The sequence below is a fragment of the Tursiops truncatus genome, chromosome 20 (genome assembly GCF_011762595.2).
Source record: "Tursiops truncatus isolate mTurTru1 chromosome 20, mTurTru1.mat.Y, whole genome shotgun sequence".
NCBI lineage: Eukaryota > Metazoa > Chordata > Mammalia > Artiodactyla > Delphinidae > Tursiops > Tursiops truncatus.
The window spans coordinates 32,744,243-32,767,705 of record NC_047053.1 but is presented as its reverse complement, the minus strand read 5'-3'; the positions used below and the strand labels follow the sequence as shown (position 1 = coordinate 32,767,705).

At 44.1% G+C, this 23,463-nt stretch overlaps 1 protein-coding gene across 4 annotated transcripts; it reads left to right on the top strand.

Moving 5' to 3' along the window:
* The first annotated feature begins 1,517 nt into the window (after positions 1–1,517).
* On the top strand, positions 1,518–21,541 carry LOC101339245 (WAP four-disulfide core domain protein 2-like). 4 transcript variants are annotated; one of them, XR_002178417.3, is made up of 7 exons: positions 1,518–1,675; positions 3,640–3,741; positions 12,019–12,120; positions 17,499–17,694; positions 18,803–18,938; positions 20,977–21,125; positions 21,305–21,541. XR_002178417.3 is itself a non-coding variant. In XM_019945313.3 (6 exons), exons 1-6 carry the CDS (start codon positions 1,591–1,593, stop codon positions 21,338–21,340), a joined length of 573 nt encoding a protein of 190 aa, XP_019800872.1. In that variant the 5' UTR covers positions 1,519–1,590; the 3' UTR covers positions 21,341–21,541. The 4 variants fall into 4 exon arrangements, 3 of the variants coding, with proteins under 3 accessions (XP_019800872.1, XP_019800874.1, XP_019800873.1); XM_019945313.3 differs by lacking the exon at positions 17,499–17,694 and having other exon boundaries at positions 1,519–1,675; positions 18,840–18,938; XM_019945315.3 differs by lacking the exons at positions 12,019–12,120; positions 17,499–17,694 and having other exon boundaries at positions 1,519–1,675; positions 18,840–18,938.
* Positions 21,542–23,463: the final 1,922 nt, after the last annotated feature.

Genomic DNA, 23,463 nt, shown 5'->3' with positions numbered 1-23,463 from the left:
CGTCTCATCACTTTTTGAGAGGGATTCAGGAGTCCTCTCCTTGCCAACCGTGCTGCGCCAAAGGATTCTCCTGCAAGCTCTTTGGGGCTGTCCAGCCCCGGCCCCATGAACAAAGCCACGATACGTAGCAGCCTGGGATCCAGCCAGCCACCTTGGGTTTGGATCCAGGCTGACCAACTGCTGTTCTCTGTGCTTCCTGCAGCCATTAATCTCCACCCTGGACTGAGCTCCCTCTCTGGGTATCCTGGTCCCTCCTTCAGATTGAGGAGTCCTTCCTGGGTGCTTACTACCCTTTGCATCTGCAGAGATTCTGAGATCCTGGGTGTGAGCTCCCTGCCTGAGATGGCCAGTCTGAGCCCTCCTCTTGTGGCTTGCTGAGTCTTTCTCTGTTCTCAGGGTAGCTTGTCCAGGCCTCCCCACAGGGAGTGCTAAGGCGTTTGTCCAGGCTCTGACCACCAAGGACAACGCAGACTTTCTCTTCATTCCCATGGTCATTGGGGTTTTACCTGCCTACGCCTTTCTCAAAGATTTTGAGAATCTTTGGATAGGAGAGAGGGTGGGCTCCTTCCACAGGCCCCTGTGGAATGTTTAGTTGTCCTTCTGCTGTAGTTCTGCTCATGTAGCTCACCCACACAGCCTTCTGTCCAGGAACCTCTTGGTATGGAGCAGAATAGGCTCAGAGAACACCAGTCACCAAGAGGGACCATGTCTCTCAACCCCCAAGGGCCCTGCCCAGCTTGTGATTTTTATTTTATTTTTTTATTTTTTTAAATTTATTTATTTATTTATTCATTTTTTTTGCTGCATTGGGTCTTTGTTGCTGTGCGCGGGCTTTCTCTAGTTGCGGCGACCAGGGGCTACTCTTTGTTGCACTGCGTGGGCTTCTCATGGCGGTGGCTTCTCTTGTTGTGGAGCACGGGATGTAGGCTCACGGGCTTCCATAGTTGTGGCTCACAGGCTTTAAAGCGCAGGCTCAGTAGCTGTGGCGCACGGGCTTAGTTGCTCTGTGGCATGTGGGATCTTCCCGGACCAGGGTTCGAACCCATGTCCCCTGCCTTGGCCGGCAGATTCTTAACCACTGCGCCACCAGGGAAGTCCCAGCTTGTGATCTTTATACATCACTACCATTGTGGTTCCACCCTCAGCCCTGGGAACCACTCAAAGCACACATTCACCATCCTTGTGTAACCGGTCCTGCAGGACACCCCAGATGGGCCCTGACAAACAGCACCTGGTTTCGTAATGTAAGCTCGCACTCTGAAATTCTAATTTACACAAAGAAAATTCTTTTCTTTGACCACAGTTCCCAAGGGCACTAGGGAAACCAGGGGCAAGCTGTGATGAAGCAATGAATGAAGGGCTAAAAAATGTTCCCGAGCTCTCCCATTAGGTATCTGCGTCTCCAAGAAACCATTCCCTGATCTGAGAAAGCAGAAATCAAGGAAACTAGAACATCTGAGGGCACTCCCTTGAGGGCTTATATTCTGATACTCTTCCAGATCTTCTTCCTCCCGCCCCACCCTCCTTTCTGGTGACACTGAGAGTATAAAATGGGGCTGGGCTCTGCCCTTGCATCACATAAAGTTCAACATGAAGACAGGCACCATCTTTGTTCTGGTGGCTTTCATCGTCAGGGGGCTGGAGGTGGCCTATACTGCGAGACCTACTTTCGGAGGTGAGGTTGCTGAGGGGATCCTCCCTGAGAGCAGAGAAGGCACAGAGCCCAGTGTTAGACCTGGGGATGGTTTGGCACGGAAGCTGCCGTGTCCCCACTGCAGAGTGGAGATTCAGCCTTGATCAGATGCATTTCCTTTGATCTAAATGAGCCGTCACCCTGCGATTCCCATTCCCCTTATCAGATTGGGTTGGATCTGATCTGTGTCTCTAAAAGAGATACGTGTGGTTTATCCTACCATTTTGGTTGTTATTTTATTTACTGTTGCAGATATCTTTGTTAGATACATAGTCTTTTGTTATATAATCTATTTTATTTGTGTAATCTCTCTCTCTCCTTTCCCCTCCCTCTTACTATATGTTTTGCATTTAGAAAGGGTTTCGTTTTTTGTTCTATTAGTTACCTTAAACTAAGACCTTAGAGTACCACCCTTGGTCCTCCTTTTTTTTTATTATTACCTATAGGTTTCCTGCTATGAGTGATAGTCATAATGAAATTAGCTAATTTCCTTCTTTCCTTCCTCCACACTCCCCTACCCCCAGCAGCTGATTTTAAGCAATATCCTTTCATTCCCACTTAATCATGTTAAGGTACTTATCAAGCTTACTCTGCTTTTCCTATGTTCTTTCCTTCCGCCTCCCTGATTTTTAATAGGTATATTGTCAAAACATATAGCTACTTCATAGACTCTTTCCATAGACCATTATTAAGTCTGAATTCTACTGTAAGTATATATCTAATGGCCTTACTAGTCCCCGTTTTGATGCCTCTCCAGTACTTTGGTTGGCTGGCGATCAGTCTCTAGTACATTCCTCAGGAAGTTCCCATGGGAAAATGACCCCAGTCTTCTCCATCAGTCACCTCATTGCTTCCTGCGGATTTCTGCACAGATGCAAATGTCTCACTGGTGTGGTAGGTGACAGTGGTTTGTCTCCTTCCATCCACTCATATTGTGGAGTTTGAGGGGATACCTTGTTCCGCAGTTTTGTTGTCTATGTGTTTTGAATTTTGCTATTTTGATTGCTCTGTGTGTTTTTAAGGGGAAATTATAGAAGATTCAAAAATTATGCCAACCTACACAATTAAAACCACCTTCCCAAAATCTGACGTTATTTTTTTGTAACAACTTCTAACTTTCTCCTTTGTGAAGTGTCTGTTCAATCCTCTTGCCCATTTTTCTATTAGGTTATCAATTGTTACTACTGATTTGTAAGGGATTCTGGATACAAGTTGTTTGTTGTATATATGTATTATAAACATTTTCTCCCAATGTAGCTTTTCTTTTCACTCTCTTAATGGTGTCATTCAATGAAGAAAAGTTCCTTATTTTAATGAGGTTCCATCTACCTATCTAGTTTAATGGTCAGCAATATTTTTGTAATATTTAAGAAATATTTGCCTATCCTGAGATCATGAAGCTATCTATTATAGTATCTTCTAGAAGCTTTATTGCTTTACCTTTCACTTCGGTCTATAACCCATTTGGAACAGAGTTTGTAGTGTGGTGTAAGGTAGGGGACAAGTTCCTTTTTTTCACATGGACAGTCCATGTTGCATTAATCCAACCACACTGAAATCCTGTAACTTTGTTTAAAATTGTCTTGATCCTTATTTTGATTATTGTTGGTTTGGGAAACTTACATGTAAACTTTTAGAATCAGCTTATCCATTTTTGTGAAAACTCCTTCTACGATTTCTACTGGGATTATATTAAATTTCAATTTTGGGGGAAACTTGTTTCTTTATAACACTGAATCTTTTCATCCATGAACATGACGTCTGTCTCCATTTATAAGACAGTTAAATTTTTTTCTTAGTAATATAGTGTAGTTTTCTGCACATAATTGGTTAGATTTATTTCTAGGGAACTGATGGTTTTTGAAAGATATTGTAAAGGCATTGAGAGTATTTATTTTCTAATCGTAAGACTTCAAAGCTTCTAACTGTGTCTTTCCTCTCGCCAGCGATCTGTATGAATGAGTGTTCAGGAGACTGGGACTGTGAAGAAGGAAAAGAATGCGTGGAGGTTGGCTGTGCACGTATCTGCGCCCCACAGACTAATAAAGGTGAGCCCTGACTTTCTCCACCCCAGCCTATCCTGGGAGAATTAAGAGCTTGGTGTTACCTGAACTTGCACAATTGTGTGATCACCCAGAGAAACACACCCGAATGCCTGAGGTGTCCCTCTGTTCTTGCCCTTTGAGGGAAAGGTTGGTCTCAGAACATTTATCCCAACATTTTCAAGTATGAGAATCCTAAAAAAAAAAAGAATCTCATTTAATTTTTCACAAGGAATACGTATTTATTACAGAAAAGTCAGGAACTACGGAACAAAATGATGGCAAGATGTGCCTGTAATCTTATTACTAGGAGGTAAACATGGTTACGTGTATGTTATCCTTCCACAAATATATTCAGGGGGTATGGTGCCAAATAATCATGGCATCACACTCCACGAACAAACATCTTTAAACTTTTCTTTTTACTCTCAATAATATGTAGTGAATAGCTTGCTACAAGCATGGACATATTTCTACAACTCTATTTTTTTCAAAGACATCAAAGCATTTTTACTGTGAATGTACCACATTTTGTTTACTACTTCTTGACCAATGGGCTTTTAAACTTCTCTAATATTTTACTATCAAAGGGTTCCCTTGAAACTAAATCGTTCCGTTTATAACTTGATTATTTCCTTAGGAAACATTGCTAGAAATGATATTGCTGACTCAAAGGGCATGCATGTTTTTTTAAATCCAAAGATACTTGGCCAATTTGCGTTTGTGAGGATGTATTGTTTATGTCAAAAAGTTTCATAAACTTCAAAATGCTGGGTATTGTAAGGTCGGATCTTAACAAACGGCACCGCGAAACAGAGGAAAGCTTCAAGTGAGCTTTATTAGGGAGCGCTCCCGGGCGAGGTTCACTGGTCCGAGAGAAAGGAGCCAGAGAAGTCGCACCCGGGCGAGGGTTGGGCAAGATTTTATAGGGGAAGAAGGGAAAGGGGTGTGGTGAATCTGGGAGGGCGCAGGGTATTCCTTATTTGGTGGTCTTTTCGGGTATCCTGGGGGACCGTTAGTCCCGCCCCTCGAAAGACGGGAAGGCTGGGCGGAGTGCAAAGTCCCCAGGTCAGTTCCTGGAACTGGGTGGTGTGGAATGTCTCCAGGGCAGTTTCTGGAACTGGGTGGTCCGGAGAATTTCGTTCTGATGCAACCTGTGAATCTGATTGTGTTCCCCTGCCTCGGGCCAGTTGGCCTTACAGGTATATTTTAATTTTAAATTACATGCAACTTAAAAACAACTTCAAAGATGTTTATGAAATGTTTTTAGGGAATGTTTCAAAGATCCTTTGCCATAAGTTGGCATCCCACATGATGGGAAAAAAGTGAAAAACACATATTTGGCAAATTCTCTGTGCCAGATCTTTTTCAAAATACATTATTTTGTTTAATCTTGAGCACTTTAGGTATGAAAGATATAGGTATTCATCTTACGTCCATTTTACAGATGAGGAAACTAAAGAATGAACCAAATATATATTTTTCTTTTTCTCACCTTACCGTGATTCCTGTCCACCCTCTTCCTTTTCTTTTTCTATTTTTATTTTTATTATTATTATTTTGCGGTACATGGGCCTCTCACTGTTGTGGCCTCTCCCTTTGCGGAGCACAGGCTCCAGATGCGCAGGCTTAGCGGCCATGGCTCACGGGCCCAGCCGCTCCGCGGCATGTGGGATCTTCCCGGACCGGGGCACGAACCCATGTCCCCTGCATCAGCAGGCAGACTCTCAACCACTGCGCCACCAGGGAAGCCCTCTATTTTTATTTTAATTTTTAATTTTTATTTTTTTAACATCTTGATTGGAGTATAATTGCTTTACAATGGTGTGTTAGTTTCTGCTGTATAACAAAGTGAATCAGTTATACATATACATATATCTCCTCCCTCTTGCGTCTCCCTCCCACCCTCCCTATCCCACCCATCTAGGTGGTCACAAAGCACTGAGCTGATCTCCCTGTGCCATGTGGGTGCTTCCCACTAGCTATCTATTTTATATTTGGTAGTGTATATATGTCCATGCCACTCTCTCACTTTGTCCCAGCTTACCCTTCCCCCTCCCTGTGTCCTCAAGTCCATTCCCTACGTCTGCGTCTTTTTTCCTGTCCTGCCCCTAGGTTCTTCAGAACCTTTTTTTTTTTAGATTCCGTGTATATGTGTTAGCATACGGTATTTGTTTTTCTCTTTCTGACTTACTTCACTCTGTACGACAGACTCTAGGTCCATCCACCTCACTACAAATAACTCAATTTCATTTCTTTTTATGGCTGCGTAATATTCCATTGTATATATGTGCCACATCTTCTTTATCCATTCGTCTGTCGATGGACACTTAGGTTGCTTCCATGTCCTGGCTATTGTAGATAGTGCTGCAATGAACATTGTGGTACCTGACTCTTTCTGAATTATGGTTTTCTCAGGGTATACGCCTGGTAGTGGGATTGCTGTGTCATATGGTAGTTCTATTTTTAGTATTTTAAGGAAGCTCCATACTGTTCTCCATAGTGGCTGTATCAATTTACATTCTCACCAACAGTGCAAGAGGGTTCCATTTTCTCCACACCTTCTCCAGCATTTATTGTTTGTAGATTTTTTGATGATGGCCGTTCTGACTGGTGTGAGGTAGTTTTTTTTTTTTAACATCTTTATTAGAGTATAATTGCTTTACAATGGTGCATCAGTTTCTGCCTTATAACAAAGTGAATCAGTTATACATATACATATGTCTCCATATCTCTTCCCTCTTGTATCACCCTCCCTCCCACCCCATGTGAGGTAGTTTTTTTTGTTTTTTGTTTTTAAGTGTTTGGCCACACCCCACGGCATGTGGGATCTTAGTTCCCCAGCCAGGGATTGAACCCATGCCTCCTGCATTGGAAGGCAATGGACTGCGGGGGAGGTAGTTTTGATTGTAGTTTTGATTTGCATTTCTCTAATGATTAGTGATGCTGAACATCCTTTCATGCGTTTGTTGGCAGTCTGTATATCTTCTTTGGAGAAGTGTCTATTTAGGTCTTCTGCCCATTTTTGGATTGGGTTGTTTGTTTTTTGATACTGAGCTGCATGAACTGCTTGTAAATTTTGGAGATTAATTCTTTGTCAGTTGCTTCATTTGCAAATATTTTCTCCCATTCTGAGGGTTGTCTTTTCATCTTGTTTATGTTTTCCTTTGCACCCTCTTCCTTAAGTCACTTGGATCACACTGCAAACAGTGACACCAAAAAGTGCCTTAACAGTGCCCCCAACTTTCACTAAAGATCCCTGTCCTTCTCCAGCTCCAGGGAAGGCAGAGCCTGAGCGCCTGGCTCAGGAGCTAAGTCTATGGTGTTAGCTAACCTGTCGCCATCTGCTGGCTATCACTGTCTAGTGCATGACCTACCCAATCAACACAGCAGTACTGGCTAGAACTGATGAGGTGGAAATGTCTGTAAATCTCACTTTTGCATTTAATGTTCATTACACATTTTTGAAGTAAATATTATTACCCGTATTTCAAGTGCTTGGAAACTGAGTCTCAGAGAGATTATGTGCTCATCCCATATCAGGCAGTTAATAAATGGCAGAGGTGATCTCTTCACATCCAAAGCTAGAGTACTTCCCAGCACACCACGCTGCCTCCCGAAGAAATAATAATGAGGGGACGTTATCCACATGGTTCTGTACTTTCATCCACATTCAAACTATAAGAAAAAACCCCACCCCACCTCTTTGTATGGAGTGACCACAAGTGTGTGTCAGCTAACTGGCCACACTCTGACTCGTTCTCGTGGCCATGCTCCCCACTTAGATCTCCATCCTGCTCAGACCACCTTGTCCTGTTCCCTGCAAAGCCAACTGGAGCAAGCCACCTCTGTCCCAGTGGGGTTTCCCCACCTCTGGCTGGCTGACTGGACTTCCCCTGCGACTCCCCTCCTGACTCTCACAGCCCCTCCCTGGGGAGCCACAGGAGGAGGCAGTGAGGGTTTCTGATGGGGAAGGCTATTCCTGGGGCTGACATCATTGTCCTGGTTCGTGGGAGAGCACGGCTGCTAGCTCCACAGAGCCTTGGCAGCCGTCCAGTGTAACGAGGAGATCTGAAGCCGCACAGACCCCATTTGAACCCTGGCCCCTCCTTTTCCTAGCTCTGAGTTGGGTGCACGTTACTCATCCTAAAACGGTGATAATAGTTCGTACCTCACAGGGTCATTCTAAAGAGTGAATGAGGTTGTGCTAAATACTTAGCCCGGTGCCTGGCACTTAGCAAGTGCTCAATAAACGGTGGCCAAGAAACAAGTGAAGGGTTGGTGCCAGATATACACCTTCCCCGAGGCTCCCTTGGTCAAGAGGGAGCATTAGCACCATGTGGAGGTGAAGCTTTCAGGGCCTGGAGTCAGACAGACATTCTCTTGGCTTTAGGCTCGGCCGCTTACTGGCTGTGAGATCGTTTTGTGAGCTTGGGTCTCCTCTCTGTGGACCCGTAGACAAGTCGTTAGTAAAGCTCAGAGCGCCACCTATTTCTAAGGCTTAAATACGTATTTCCAAATTGCCTCATAAGGACCCTTTGAAAACATTAAAAAGGTTAAAACGTAACATAACGGAGCTTTTAGTATGTAACATGCATAAGGACACCATGCCTAATGGACTCAGTAATGCCACTAAATGGAAGTTTATGCTATTATTTACAGCTGTCTGTGCTTATATTTGAAAAGAGTAGCACAACACTTAATCATTTTATAGACAATGTATGGGTTTCATGGGGACTTGCTAACCGTATGCATTAACCCTGCGGTCTGGTCCTGCCTGACATGTACAAGGCTTAGAACCTGGCCCCAGGAGCTTGGGCCGCTACATCACTCCCTGGCTCTAGGTCGCAGCTCTGGTTTCCTTAGGTGCTTGTGACATGGACTGGAGGTTGAGGGTCAGACTGGGGGTTGGACCTTCCAAATTCTATTAACCTTTAAAATCTCAGAGGCAGCCAGGGACTCAGGAAAGACCAAGACCCCTGGTTGCCAAAGGCCCCTTCTCTTAAAGGGATGAATGAAAGATTTTTTCCTTTCTCTCATCTCTGCCAGGGTTTATATCTCCCCTATTCCCAGAGCAAAGGGAGTCCCATTAGATTTTCCTGCCTACAATTGTCTCCCAATTTGTACTAAGGGGTGGCTTGGTTCCACACAGGAAAACCATAGCCTCAAACCTACAGAGGGTGAGAGAAATCTTTACGGCAGCAGCCTGTGTCGAAAAACAGGCAGTCATGACAGGCTGGATGGAGACCACCACTAGCTCAAATGACACTTTTGGGAGAACTAGAAAAAGGCCCCTTACACCAGACAGAGTCCAGTTTGGTAAACAAACGCCTTTATCCATTATGGAAAAGTTGCCTCTCCCTCTGGGCGGAGGACTTCAGAAATGAGGTTGAGATGTATTACAGTCCCACCCATCCTGTCAGCAGACATAATTGTGTGGCTCACAACCTGTAAAACCACACGTGGCAGCCCTGGCTAGAGTGGATGAGGGGGAAGTGTGCATGCCTTGATTTCTCATAACATCTTTTTAAGTTGTAGTGTCATGCTCATTTCATAGACATGGGAACTGGGGCTCAGAAAGGTGACATGACCTGTCGATACATGGCAAAGCCAGTCTCTTTAACTTGAAAAAACCCAGAACATTTTCATACACCCTCCCTGCAGGAAGTACCCTTCAAGAGTCACCATTTGCCCACTTCTGCCTCTTTCTTCATTCATTTCCTCAGGGCACAGAAACGCTAAGGACAAATGACCCAGCATCTTTGCATATGGTTCTGTCTTTTTCCTGTAAGTCCCAACCGGAGCAAGTGGGTCCTGTCCCAGAGGGATTTCCCCGTGTCTGGCCGGCTACCTGGCCTTCCTCCACATCTCCCCTCCCTTCCCTTAGCCAGGACCCATAGCCCCATCCTGAGAAGGGCTTCTGATGGGAGCAGCTATTCCTGGGGCTGTCATCACTGTCCTGGTTCGTGGGTGGATACAAATGCTAGCGCCACAGAGACCTGGGAGCAGTAACGAGGAAGCTTCTTTTGAAATCTTTCCTTGGAATCAGACTTAGCAGATTCTGTGTCAGCTTTTTTCTGTCTCTGTGGTCTTGTGCAATTTGCTCGAGCTCCCAGAGCCTCAGTTTCTGTACATGGGGATTACGAAGACCTACCTCCTAGAGACCTTGTGACAAATAAATGAGATCACAGATGTGACTCACTTGCCTAGAGCTGGCACAATAACAAGGGCTCACTAAATGATAGAAAAAGTCCCTGGGAGCATGAGAGCCAGAAATGCCCCATTTCTGAAGGTGCCCTTCATCGAAAGGGAGCATCACCCTCATGTGACTGTGAAAAAACAGGATGTCCAGAGTCCAAAAATCTCCAATTGAATCCCAGCCTCGCCACAGGCCCTCCGCTATTATCACCTGTGTCTCTGTTTGGAGGACAATTAACAAGTCTTCAATCAAACCCACAGCCCTGAATACCTTTAAGCGTTTTGATTCATATTTTCAAAATCACCCCATGAGGACAATGTAATTATGTAAAAAATGTCAGGCAACCCACACGATGGTTGATTATCCAGTTAACTCAGTGATTCTATTAAACTGTTTTGTAATTTATTGGGTACAATAGGTTCCACGTGTGTTTGAAAAACCAGCAGCGTGTACTATTTGACAATATGTGGTGTCTAGAAGGATTTACCAACCTTATGCACTAACTAATTCCCTGACAGATACACAGTCACTCTGGGAAGAAACATCACATTCTGAGCTCCTGCTATTTGCCAGGCAGGTCCTGAGATTATTGCTTTTAAATCTCAGAGGTACAGTAGTAACAAATATCACTGTTATACAGATGAGGAAACTGAGGCATACAGCAGTGAAATGACTTTCTTGTGGCCACATAGATAATGAGGGAGAGCCCAGGTCTGCCTGTGAAGCATATTGAAAGGGCATATTGAAAGCCCTCTGTTGTGGCCATTTGCATAAATTAGAATATATCCTATTCTCTTGTATAAAGTATCCTATTATGCATGACATACATCTTTTAAAATTTAACATAAATTGTGGACATCTTTCCATGTCCACACAAATACATCTCATTCTTTTTGGATTATGTGATGACTAATGAATAAGTTTACTATAATTCATTTAACCAATTCCCTTTTGGTCGTCATTCTATTTGCGTGACAGTTTTTGCTGTTGCCCAGGTTGCTGTAATGAACGTGATTTTATATTTTTGTCCATAGGTGGAAATGTTTCCTGTAGAATATATTTCTTAGGAGTGAAATGAAAAGGTCAAGGTTATGAACATTTGTTTTCATATTCTCTCCCTTTCCTCTCCTCTTCCTCCCTCCCTCTCTCTCTCCCTCCCCGCCCTCTCCTTCCTTCCTTCTTATACCTCCTCCCTCCCCCCATCTTCCTCATTGACCAGAAGGACTTTCCCCTTTTCTATGGAATGAGAATTCACATCATGTCCAGCATCTTCTCTCTGCTCAGAGCTCTAAGCCTTGTGTGTGTTAAAAGGCGCTTCTGAAATTTCGAAAAATTTTTCTCTTTTAGCAGAGCCTGTTGTTGTCTAATTCAACAAAGCCTAATTTGAAACTCACTGCCGAGCCCTGGCCCCTTTATTCCAGGCTGATGTGCCCTCCCCACGAAGCAGGGGCTGCCATTAACTCAATGAGTTGTGGGCGGGGGAGGGCAATGGGCAGCCAGAAACTAGGAAGAATTGGGAACAAAAGATACATTGAATCAACATCTCGGAGTAATATCATCTCATTACATCATGTACATTGTGAAAGCATTCTTTAAACTGTAAAGTTCTATTCAGATTGTGAACTTTTTTGCAATAGTAGACATTTTATAAATTACATAATTTGTTAAAGTGATAAAATGTAGATGCTACCTCGTAGGAAGGGCTCCGTTCATTCTGTGCTCCAGCCCCTTCCTAGTACCTGCTCCTGAGACTTAAGTTTGTTTTGTTTTTTTTTAAATTTATTTATTTATTTTTGCTGTGTTGCGTCTTCATTTCTGTGCCAGGGCTTTCCCTAGTTGTGGCGAGCGGGGCCCACTCTTCATTGCGGTGTGCGGGCCTCTCACTATCGTGGCCTCCCTTGTTGCGGAGCACAGGCTCCAGATGCACAGGCTCAGTAGTTGTGGCTCATGGGCCTAGTTGCTCCGCGGCATGTGGGATCATCCCAGACCAGGGCTCGGACCCGTGTTCCCTGCATTAGCAGGCAGATTCTCAACCACTGCGCCACCAGGGAAGCCCTAAGTTTTTGATGTATCTTCTCTGGCAGGCCACTGTGAGATCCGGTGCTGGAAAAACTGGAACTGCGGAGCCAGGAAATGGTGCACGCAGAAGGGCTGTAGGAAAGTCTGCCACGGCTCCTCCAGAGGAGGTAAGACCAGGAGCCCCGCCTGATTCCCCAGCCAGCTGTGCCAGGGTTAGCCCTGCCTGGCCTTTCCAAAACTGTGCTGCTGATCAGAAATGGGACAGAAACCCATCAGTGTTCCTGGGGGCTCTTCCTCCACTCTTGCCCTTACAGGGGGAAAACAGGTGAGAGAGCCATGTGCCCAGCATGTCATTAATCAATACCCCTTAAAAAGACCTTTAATCATTTCCCTTTTTTTTTCTCCAAGTGAAGCTCATTACATAAAAGTCAGAAACTACTGATGAGCCTATATATGTGTATATATGTATATACTATGATTATCGTATGATGATCATTATATATATATATATGGTATGCTTATATAATCATAATATTTTGACTGTCTAGAAAATAATGAACACTTCCACAGCATTATACTTATTATCTGTATTTATATAAATATTAATGATATTTACTATTATTATATTTTTAACCCAGAAAAGCCATTCCATAAATACTTTTTTGTCACTTAAGTTTTGTTGGGAGCATCTTTCACTGTCAACACAATATATTTCATTTTACTTGATTTCACATATTTAATTATTAAATTTAATAAATTTAATTTACTGTATCCCACCATATAGAATATACTACATCACCTCAGTAAATCACCTTCTAGTGGACATTTCAGGTGGGATTTTGTTTTGTTATCTTGTTTACTGTTGCTATTCTAAGCAATACCTCAATGCTGGTTTTTCTCACTAGATTTTCTGTACCTCCTTATTATGCCTGAATGAAGAAACTGAGGTTTCTCGGGTTAAAGTGACTGTGAATTGCTTGTGGTTATAAAACCAGTGAGTGGCTAAGTCAAGATTGATGCCGGCTCCGTGCCTGGCAGAGTGGGAGGTGCAGGGCAGGGCTCCGGAGCCTTCAAATCCCACCTCTGCAGCTCACCAAAGTGGGGTTTAGGGCAAGTTACTTAACCTCGAGTTCCTCTGCTGCAACATGGGTCAACACCTATTGCAGAGGGTATGGTGAGGACTAAATGTGCTAAAGTAGATCATGTATTTGGCCCTGACCCTAGCACATAATTTTTTAAAAAAATTAATGGTAGGGAAAAGAACGGAGTAACAGGAAATACTGTTAAGTAGGAGGCAACACCACATGGGCTTAGGACTTTATTTCAAAACGTTGCTCTGTGGACACTGGGGAAATGTATGTAATATTTTTAACCCCCAGTTTCCTCATCAGGGAAACCCAGAAAATGTTATCTCCGTTACTGCATCGTGTGAGGATTAAATGAAATATATGAATGTATATAGTAGTGTCAGCCTTTTAAAAGAAAAAGGTAAGCAATTCAGCCAGCAAAATTGAGTTTATTCGAGAATAGCAGAGGAGTTGCAATTGGAGAAAGGAAAATGTGGCAAACCACCGGCAAGTCTGGAGAACAAAGGAGAGCGTGCTTTTACAGAGGACAGGAGGAAGTTGGGAGGGGTTGTTTCGTGCAGCAGTTCATTGGAGGAAAGTGAGAGTCTGAAGTGGTGGTAGCTTCTCATTGGCTGCAGGCGAGGGCGGCTCCTGGCCGGCAGCCAACAGGAAATCTTCCTCTTTCCTGCTGGAGGACGCAAGCTGCCATGAGTGGTACCTGCATGAGAGCCCTTCCTTCGTGGTTTCCTCGCTCCTATTTTGAGTTAGGTTTCCTTAACGCGTTTTTCACAGTATAAACATCTGGAGAAGCAGATGTGCTCAGAAAACCAGTGACTCATTGCATGGGGCCGCCCTGTGGCAGAACTCATGGGAGCTGGGACAAGCAAAAAGAATCTTAGCATCCACTCCTCCTCTGCCCTCTTTTCCTCCTAAACCTGGCTAATTTAATTCAGGTCACCCAGAAGAAAAAAATGAAATAAAAATCGGAAAAGGTGGGGCTTCCCTGGTGGCGCAGTGGTTGAGAGTCCACCTGCCAATGTAGGGGACACGGGTTCGTGCCCCGGTCCGGGAGGATCCCACATGCCGTGGAGCAGCTGGGCCCGTGAGCCGTGGCCGCTGAGCCTGCGCGTCTGGAGCCTGTGCTCCGCAACGGGAGAGGCCACAACAGTGAGAGGCCCGCGTACCGCAAAAAAAAAAAAAAAAAAAAAAGAAAATCGGAAAAGAACAGATGAGACTCTTAGCTTGGGCACATAGTTTGTTGGATATGATCAGCCTCTACTTTCAAATTATTTGTGTAAGAAACTCCACATTTCAAATGAGGAATCTATCCTGGAGAAGAAATAGATGCTACAGGAAGCCGGTGTTTGTGCACTGGCTCAACTGGCAGAGTTGTTGCAGAGATTATTTGTTCTTTTCTTCCTTTGACGTGAAAGCTCTGGAAATCTTACAGGAGATGAACTCATTCACGAAACAGTCCCACCAGACCAGAGAATAAGTGCATGCAGGGGTTATACCGTCCTCAAGACAGGAGCCAGGAGCTGGAAACCTAGGGCCTGAACTCTCCTCCCATCAGGTCTGGGGACCTCTGACCAGAGCCCCAACCCAAGGACTCCCAGCCAGACTCACTGGGGGTGAGCTGGTGCCTACATTAGCTTGGTTTCCCAAAGCCACAGGGATGTCAGTCTCACTGTTGATCAATGGTGTCAGTTTCCCTGCAGGCTGCTGGGATTTGACACTTCCTTCTCTTGCTCTCTGCTTCTGGGGCACACAGCAGGGTGGCCCCAGTCCCCATCCCCTGAAAAGGCTTTGGTTGCACATTCTCTTTAATTTGCCTCACTCTTTCAGGGCACCATCCCCCCACCCCGCAATCTTCCTCGCAACGTTTCTGCTCAATTCTCTGCACAGCTGGATAAGAAGAAAATTTGAGAAGTCCTCTAACAAGTTACACCCCCAATTGTTCCCCAAATTTGCCCTCAGGCAGTGCCCCAGACCAAACCTTTGCTCCCTCAGGCTGAATTTTTTCCTGCCCAATATGGTTTCTTTATATGTAAGTTGGTGATAATTAAGGTCTTGATACTGATACGTGACTCTAAAATCACAAGTAGCAAAATCAGTCAGGTCACTTAAAGAGGAGACATTCTTTTGAACCAAAAGGCCACTGGTTACAATGAGCACCTTGCAAGCACACCCTCAGCTTCACTGCCAAGGAAAGGACCAGGCTGTGCTTCTGCTGCAGTCAGGATGACAGAGGGACTTCATCCTGGATCCGGAGACTTTAATGGTTTCTTCACGTCACTCGGTTTCACAGTTTCAGTGACACAAGGTGGCTTTTGCTCAATGAGCCTTTGATCAATTACTCCTCTACCTTTCTAAGAAGTATGTGGTACCTTCATCCCTCTAATCCCAAGGAAGGGAAGAGGAGGCAATAGAGTTAGCCACGTGGTGGGCTTGAGCCACTGGAAACCCCTGGTGTTGGCTGCTGGCAGTGCATCTGTGATGGTGTCACAAACAGCAAGAGACCTCAGGAGGCACCAGGATTTGGGAGGCTGAGAACCAGCACCATTTCCTTGGTGAGAGAGGCCTGAACTGGGAACCATGTAGGTAGAATGCCACCCTGTACACCTAGGAGAGGAAAGCCATCTTTGTAGGTGCAGTGGTGGTCAGCATGGAAAAGGTTACACTGGTCTGCAACAGATGCCTGGGAGGTCAGGGATGAGCATAGTTCCTCAAGTGTTTGTTTGTTTTAAATTACTTAATTAATTTGGCTGCGTTGTGTCTTCGTTGTGGCACACGGGATCTTTAGTTGTGGCATGCGGATCTTTAGTTGCGGCATGCAAACTCTTAGCTGTGGCATGAGGGATCTAGTTCCCTGAGCAGAGATCGAACCCAGGCCCCCTGCATTGGAAGCGCAGAGTCTTAACCACTGGACCACCAGGGAAGCCCTGTTCCTCAAGTGTTTATGGGCTGACCATTAACCTCCCCCGCCCCCCAAAAAAGTCATTGTGCCTCCCAAAAGACACATTGGACCCTCAGGCATATGAGGCCCCAGCAGAACCAATCCAAGAAGCCACGAGGGCATATGTGTCTGTTGGGGAATCACAGAGAAGGTATTGATTCAATATGGACTTTGGGGCCAGGTCCTCCCGGGTTCCAACCCCAGAACCACCGCTCACAAGCCCCAACCGTGGGCGAGTCATTTATGTTCTCTGAGCTCCTAGTTCCTCATTTCTTAAATGGGAACGATACATTATGGCTCAACAACTCTTTCTTGTGTGTGCAACTGTCACACATAGGAATTGCTCTGTGAGTATGAAAATCCTTCTGTTTTTCTGCTCATCAACAGCTTTGGCCAAAAAGCTGAAGCTCATTTCTCTGAATTTTCTTTATTTTCTTAATGTATGTTCCTTTGTTTGTTAAAGTTACACATTTCTTGCCAAAATTAAAATGTCATAGACTAAACAAAAAGGGCTAAATCTGCCTACAGTTCTATCCCCTTTGAATAATCACCATTGATTGTTGGGTAAACATTATTTCAATGTCCTCTATGAATATGCTAATATATACTTATTTTTATATGTCCTGTTTCATTCTCCATTACACTGTGTGATATATGCCATGTATAAGTGGGTCCATTGCCTAATCTCCGCCATGTGTATGGTAGCTTCCAGATACCCATACCTAAGGCTTCTTTGTGTTCACTGAGGCTTTTATTCTTTTTCTTTTTTCTTTAATTTATTTTATATTGGAGTATAGGTGATTAACAATGTTGTGTTAGTTTCAGATGTACAGCAAAGTTATTCAGTTATACATATACATGTATCTATTCTTTTTCATATTCTTTTCCCATTTAGGTTTCTACATAATATTGAGCAGAGTTCCCTGTGCTATACAGTAGGTCCCTGTTGGTTTTCCTTTTTAAATATAGCAGTGTGTACATGTCAATCCCAAATTCCCTAACTATCCCTTCCCTCCACCCTTCCCCCACTGGTAACCATAAATTCATTCTCTAAGTCTGTGAGTCCATTTCTGTTTTGTAAATACATTTATTTGTATCATTTCTTTTTAGATTCCACATAAAAGCAATATCATACGATATTTGTCTTTCTCTGTCTGACTTACTTCACTCAGTATGACAACCTCTATGTCCATCCATGTTGCTGCAAATGGCATTTCACTGTTTTTAATGGCTGAGTAATATTCCATTGTATATATGTGCCACATCTTCTTTATCCATTCCTCTGTCGATGGACGTTTAGGTTGCTTCCATGTCTTGGGTATTATAAACAGTGCTGCAATGAACATTGGGGTACATGTATCATTTCGGACCATGTTTTTCTCCCGATATATGCCCAGTAGTGGGATTGCTGGGTCGTGTGGTAGTTCTATTTTTAGTTTTTTGAGGAACCTCCACACTGTTCTCCACAGCAGCTGTACCAATTTACATTTCCACCAACTCACTGAGCCTTTTCTGATGTTAGAAATCTGTATGGAGCACTGCCGAGGAGACTGGGACTGTGGAGCTGGAGAACAATGTATCAAGAGGGGATGTAGTCGAGTCTGCTCTTCAGTCCAGGACCCAGGATATAAGAGCACACAGCCCTGCCCAGGTCCCCAAACCCTGCACAACACAGAGACTGTGTACTTAGCTCTGCCCAGACTTCCCTTCCTTAGACGGTAAATTTCCAGGGTCTCTGCTTTCAGGCTTGTCCTTCCAGAGGGAAAAGCATGTCACAGACCTGTGTGTCCTGACTTTTTGAGCACAGAAACTTCTTCTTTTATTTTGTTACACAACTAATAATGTTCATTGTAAAAAAAACTCAGAAATACTACTAATTAAAAAGATAAATTATCCAACGGATAATAATTATCCACTGGATAATTTATTATCCATAAATTATCCCATTACCCAGATAACCACGTTAACCTTTAAAATAAAAGCTTCCATGTTTCATACACACACAGATGTATTTTTTCAGCTTTAACAAGGAATAAATGTTTGTTTTGTGGTTACTGCATGTCTGGAACTGTGCTGAGTGCTGGGAGATAGTTAAGGAGAAGTCTTCGTCCTTAAAGATCTCATAGTAACAGAGATATAAACAAACAAACAAAAATCCAGGATATATGATTTTTACAGATATGGTGTTGCAGCCCATCCCTGATCAATAAACACAATTCTATCACACATTTTAAAAAGCTTCATTGTTTTCCAGTATGATATGCCTTCTTTCCATGCCTTCTTCTACTATTATAGAATTAGATAATTATCATTTTGAGTTACTTTTTAATAACAAGGACAAGATAAATGTCCTTGAGCTAAATCATATTTCTTAGCATAAATTCCTAAAAGTAGAATGGCCAAATTACATTTGAAAGCTTTTGATATAGATTGCTATATTGCCTCATGAAGACACCTTTCAACACCAAAAAAGCTATAGCCTCACTCCACATATTTGTAATTTAACAGACAAACATCTACTCGCATTGTGTATGTATATATCTGTGTTATTGATGTGTTTGTACTTACATTTGTAAAAGCCAAGAGAAGATTCCAGAAGGAGCTACAGGAAATAGTAGATATCTCCTGGGAAATGGGCTGGTTGGGTTGAGGGAAAGAGAAACTTCCTTTTTACTTAATATAGTTGAGTATTTTTTGTTTTAAAAATAAAAACATACTACTTTTCATATAGTGCAAAATAGGTAGATAGCTTGTCTATATTTTTTGAATTGGATAAAAGGTTAAACAAACAAACCTTCTCACAGCCCTCCCCTGTTATCCTGTCAGGCTTAACAGTTTTCAGCTGAATTTTTTCTACGAGTAGATTGTGTGCAGGAATGCCGAGGACCCTGGGACTGCGCTGTAGGGAGCTGGTGTGTCAACAACGGATGTAGCCGTGTCTGCATACCCTTAGGAAACTCAGGTAAGCGCTGCAAGCCCAGCTGTCCATGTCCCTGACTAACTGAATGCTTAGCCCTGCCAGGACAATGGCTCTTAGGCCAGCTGCACAGAGAGAGAGGAGGCAGCTATACTGGGGCCACTACTAACCTCTGGGAGAATTAGAAAAGAATAGAATTCTTCCAAGTCTAGAAGACCATGAAGACAGATTAATAATATCTTGCTTTAGAAGTATTTGTAAACTTGAAAAAGCTGGAAATACTCTTAAAACAGAAATGAAATAACGTTAAGGTACCAAATTATTCTTCAACAAGGTCTGGAAAGAACACGGTTATGAACAAGTTAGCTGATCTCTCACACCCAAACACACGTCCACACCGGTGTGAAACACACAGGTCCATTCATTCAGTCCACCAGCATGTACGTCTGCCCAGGCGGATTCTTGCCAGCCATGGCTGGCTGGTACTCTTTCCCCACAGAACCTTCAACTCCCTAGGATTGATCCTTCAAGCCTAGGATTGATCTTCGCTGCTGTAAGTTTGGTGGGTGCATCAAAGTGGCCTGGGAGTGACTTCCCTGGTGGTCCAGTGGTTAAGACTGCAAGCTTCCAGTGCAGGGGGCCCAGGTTCGATCCCTGGTTGGAGAACTAAGATCCCACTTGCTGCATGGCACAGCCAAAAAAACAAACAAAAACCAAAGTGGTCTGGGAACTAGGGAGGCTATAGAGTTAAGACTGGGTGTATCATCCAGGGAACAGCTCGCTAACACACCTCTACATGGTCTCAGGATCAAGGACCACACTTAGATGTTTTGGGGTGGGGGGGAGACAGAGGTGTATGTAAGGAAATCCCACAGATGAAGGAGATCTCTGCCCAACATGGAATAGAGAATTGTCAACCACCATTTCACTTGATTCACAAGAGTGATATCCAGCCTGCATTTTCCATGTTAGTCAGTCTACCCTAACTCAATAGGGTAGACTGTTTTGGGGGGTGATATACAGCAGGGGTTCTCCCATATCAACACACATAAGAATGACCTTGTGAGGGGTACTTCCTTGGTGGTCCAGTGGTTGAGAATCCATCTTGCAATGCAGGGGACACCGGTTCGATCCCTGGTCGGGGAACTAAGATCCCACATGTCACGGGGCAACTAAGCCTGCGCGCCACAACTACGGAGCCCACACACCACAGCTAGAGAGAAGCCCAGGCACCGCAACGAACGATCCCATGTGCCGCAACTAAGACCCAATGCAGCCAAAAATAAATAAATAATAAATATATATTTTCAAATGAATGACCGGGGGAAGGCTTGTTAAATCCAGATTGTTGTGCCCCAACCCTAGAGTTTCTGTTTCAGTAGGTCTGGGGTGGGGCCCAAGAATCTGAATTTCTAACAAGCTCCCAGGGGATGCTGATTCTGCTGGGTCAGGGGACCCATTTTGAGTAGCACTAGATACTGGATTGGGGATCTTAGTTCCCTGACCAGGGATGGAACCCGGGTCACAGCAGTGAAAGCACCACGTCCTAACCACTGGACCAGCAGGGAACTCCCTTTAAACAAAACAAAAACAAAAACAAAAAACTTGAAACCTGGTCTTTTGTCTTTTATCTACTATTTCTTTCCAAATGCAGTCATCAGAGCCCTATACTAGAAGTAAGGCTGGTGGTGGTGTTAGTACCCAGTCTGATTTTCACACTGTGGGACTCAGTGTTCATTGGTGCCTGAAGGCACATAGAATTGGTGAGAAGTTGTTTCTGTTTGTGATCTGGGATTTAATTATCTAGTTTCAGCTGGAACAAAAAGGAGGGGGTTACTGGCAAAGCTCTCTCCTCTTCTCCCAGGATGCTGCAGCTGCTGGTCATCAGTGTGTTTTCCCACACACAAAACAGTACTGTGTGCCTCCAAGGTTTAGAAGGGGGAAAGATTGGGGGCATCCAGAAGGGAAGAGGCTAAAGGTCCATCAGGGAGTGAGACACTTCAGCTCGCTCGCTCTCAGCACTGGGTCCCACTCCCTTCTACAGAGCCAGCCTGGGTTCTGGCAAGACTGTTTTGTTTTTCAGCTGAACAGAGACCTGGAACTTGTCCACAGCTGGCACCAGGAGTGATTGGAGCTTGTGTTGAAATGTGCTCAGGGGATGAATCCTGTCCCCTGGGACAAAAATGCTGCAGCCATGGTTGTGGACACTCTTGTCAACGCGCTGTTCGAGCCGTGAGTATAAGATAGAGAACTGCTTAAGGGGAGGATGAGTCCCTGCTGGCCTTTGCCAGCCCAGAAGGGACCCCGGCTGCCCCTCTGCTCACTGAAGTCTGGGTGACTTGTGGAGAAAGCTGGTTGGTAGCAAAGAGCAGGAATTTCTGGAAAGTGACATAATTACCTTTGTATTTTAGGAGGAGGACTTCACTATGCGTTTGGATGATAATTGAACCTTGGCCTCCTTCAGTAACTGTTCCCAAACGTCATCTTTATTCTAAGAGCTGTGCTTTCTTACCGACCCCAGGATCACAGGATGTGGATCTAAAATAACTTGGTTTAAGTGTTGAATTGTGGCAATTGAGGACTCATGGGGTGACTGCTTTCAAAATTATCTTTCTTCTTAATAAAATGATTTCTGTAGCATTATCAAACCTGAGTCATTATTTCTATGTAAGATTTCTAGTTCACTGACATTAGTACCTCTACCTCCAACAAGTATTTAACCCCAATCTATGGACCCTCTCTCTTTTTCATCATCCATCACCATTCATGTCCTCTGTTTCTTCCTCAGCCTTTTCCCTGAGACCAGCCCAGGCACTCAACACTGCCTGGAAATCTAACCACACTTCCCCCAGAAAATTCACTCTCCCAACAACCAAGATTTCCACTTATCTTTCTTCAGCTCCCCATCTCATCTACCTCTCACTCCAACTTCCACCATTCAGGTCTCACCGTCTATCTCATCTATCCTTCATTAGGAAAAGAACTGCACGTTTGCAAAAATGTCCTCCTCTTCTATCCCCATATATGTGTATCCATTTACTCTGCTTTATCCCCAGTAATAATGGGAAAAAAATGCTCGCTACTCCTATTTAAGTCCAACCCCTCCACTAACATTCTTCTTTTCTAATGAAAGACTTCTCTAGTTATTATCTCCAGTACCGTAGACGTCTCCCTTACTACTGGATCCCCCCCTTGTCACACACCTATGCCTTGACTCCATATTTCAATCCAGCTACCATCCACTCCACAGCTGAAACTCCAGCTATCATTGTCTGTCTATATTTGCTTCTCTACTTCCTCATCACTGTTTCCATCCCCTATTCTCTCCTCCAAGGGCACGTCTCCCTCTTCCCTCTGATTGGCTCCAACCCCCATCTCACCTCACTCCAGGACTCCAACCAAGCTTCCTGTGGTCTACCACACACACTCTGAAACTTGGATAATGCCACTCACGTAGTCTGAACATCACCTACTACTGGGACCCTCTGAGCAGGGCACAAGGAATGGAGAGCTAGCATGCCCCCCAAACGAATCATCTCAGGACTTAGTAAAGTAGCAGAGAGCCTATTGGGCCCCCAGTCTGGAGGATGATGCCCAAAGGAGTGACAACTAGATCGTGGTTCTTTTCTTGGTACCAAATGCTCCATAGAGGTTGTAAAGAATAGCCTCTTACTTTTAGGAGTTTCAAACCCAACCGAGAGTAAGGAAACATTTAAAGGAGAAGGAAAATATTTTATTTGATATATTTTTCAGTTTTAGATATTTCCCCTACATTATTTCCTTATCCTTAGGACAGCCCTGAGTTGAGAATGCTGAGCCTCTAACTCTTGATGAAGAAACATAGGTTAATTGTCAAGGCCATGTGGCCAGGATGTAGTGGAACCTGCATTTAAATCCAGATTGTAGTGGCTCCAAAACTCTCTCTTTTTCTTATACTATACGACCTCCAAAAATAAAAATGCAGGATGCATATTTATCTGCAAATTTAATTCCAGCCAACCACTTTGAAAGCTGTCGTACTCCCCACCCTCCCACAGTGGGAAGCCCTCATAGTGTTGGGGCCTTAGGAATTGACACTGCAGGGTTTCCTAACACTTGGTTAGTGACTTGTTACAGGATCTGTGTTAACATTTGGACGACCAAGCACTTGAAAGACCTGGATCAATTACACAGTCTCTGTGCCAAGCTAATTAGTCCCTAACAGAGAGGCTATGCGTGCTGGGTCCTCCTGAAACTTTGAGAGGTAAAGAGGGAACCTCTAAGGTTGGGTTGTGAGAATAGCACCATCTCACCTGACCATGGATTGCAATGTTCCTGGAGTCTAAAGTCTACATGAGATGCCTGGGGAAGCAGTGCTTTCTGGCTGGTACATTTGGATCTGTGCAATGGAAAGTCACTGGTGGCCCAAAACTCTGTACTTATTTCCAGCTGGTCCAACTCCAAAATATTTGTCTACATCACCCTTTTTCTCCTCTTCACTGAACTCCACTTTCTCAATATCATGCTGAAATCCCAGGGCTCACAAATATTCCCTCTCCTATGCCAATAAAATGCACAATAGGGTCACCCC

Excerpts from the sequence above, each read along its gene's own strand:
- LOC101339245 (XM_019945313.3), top strand. The coding sequence starts at position 1,591 with ATGAAGACAGGCACCATCTTTGTTCTGGTGGCTTTCATCGTCAGGGGG. Across the intron at positions 18,939-20,976 it reads CATACCCTTAGGAAACTCAG|CTGAACAGAGACCTGGAACT; the intron begins GTAAGCGCTGCA and ends TTTGTTTTTCAG. Across the intron at positions 21,126-21,304 it reads GTCAACGCGCTGTTCGAGCC|GAGGAGGACTTCACTATGCG; the intron begins GTGAGTATAAGA and ends TTTGTATTTTAG.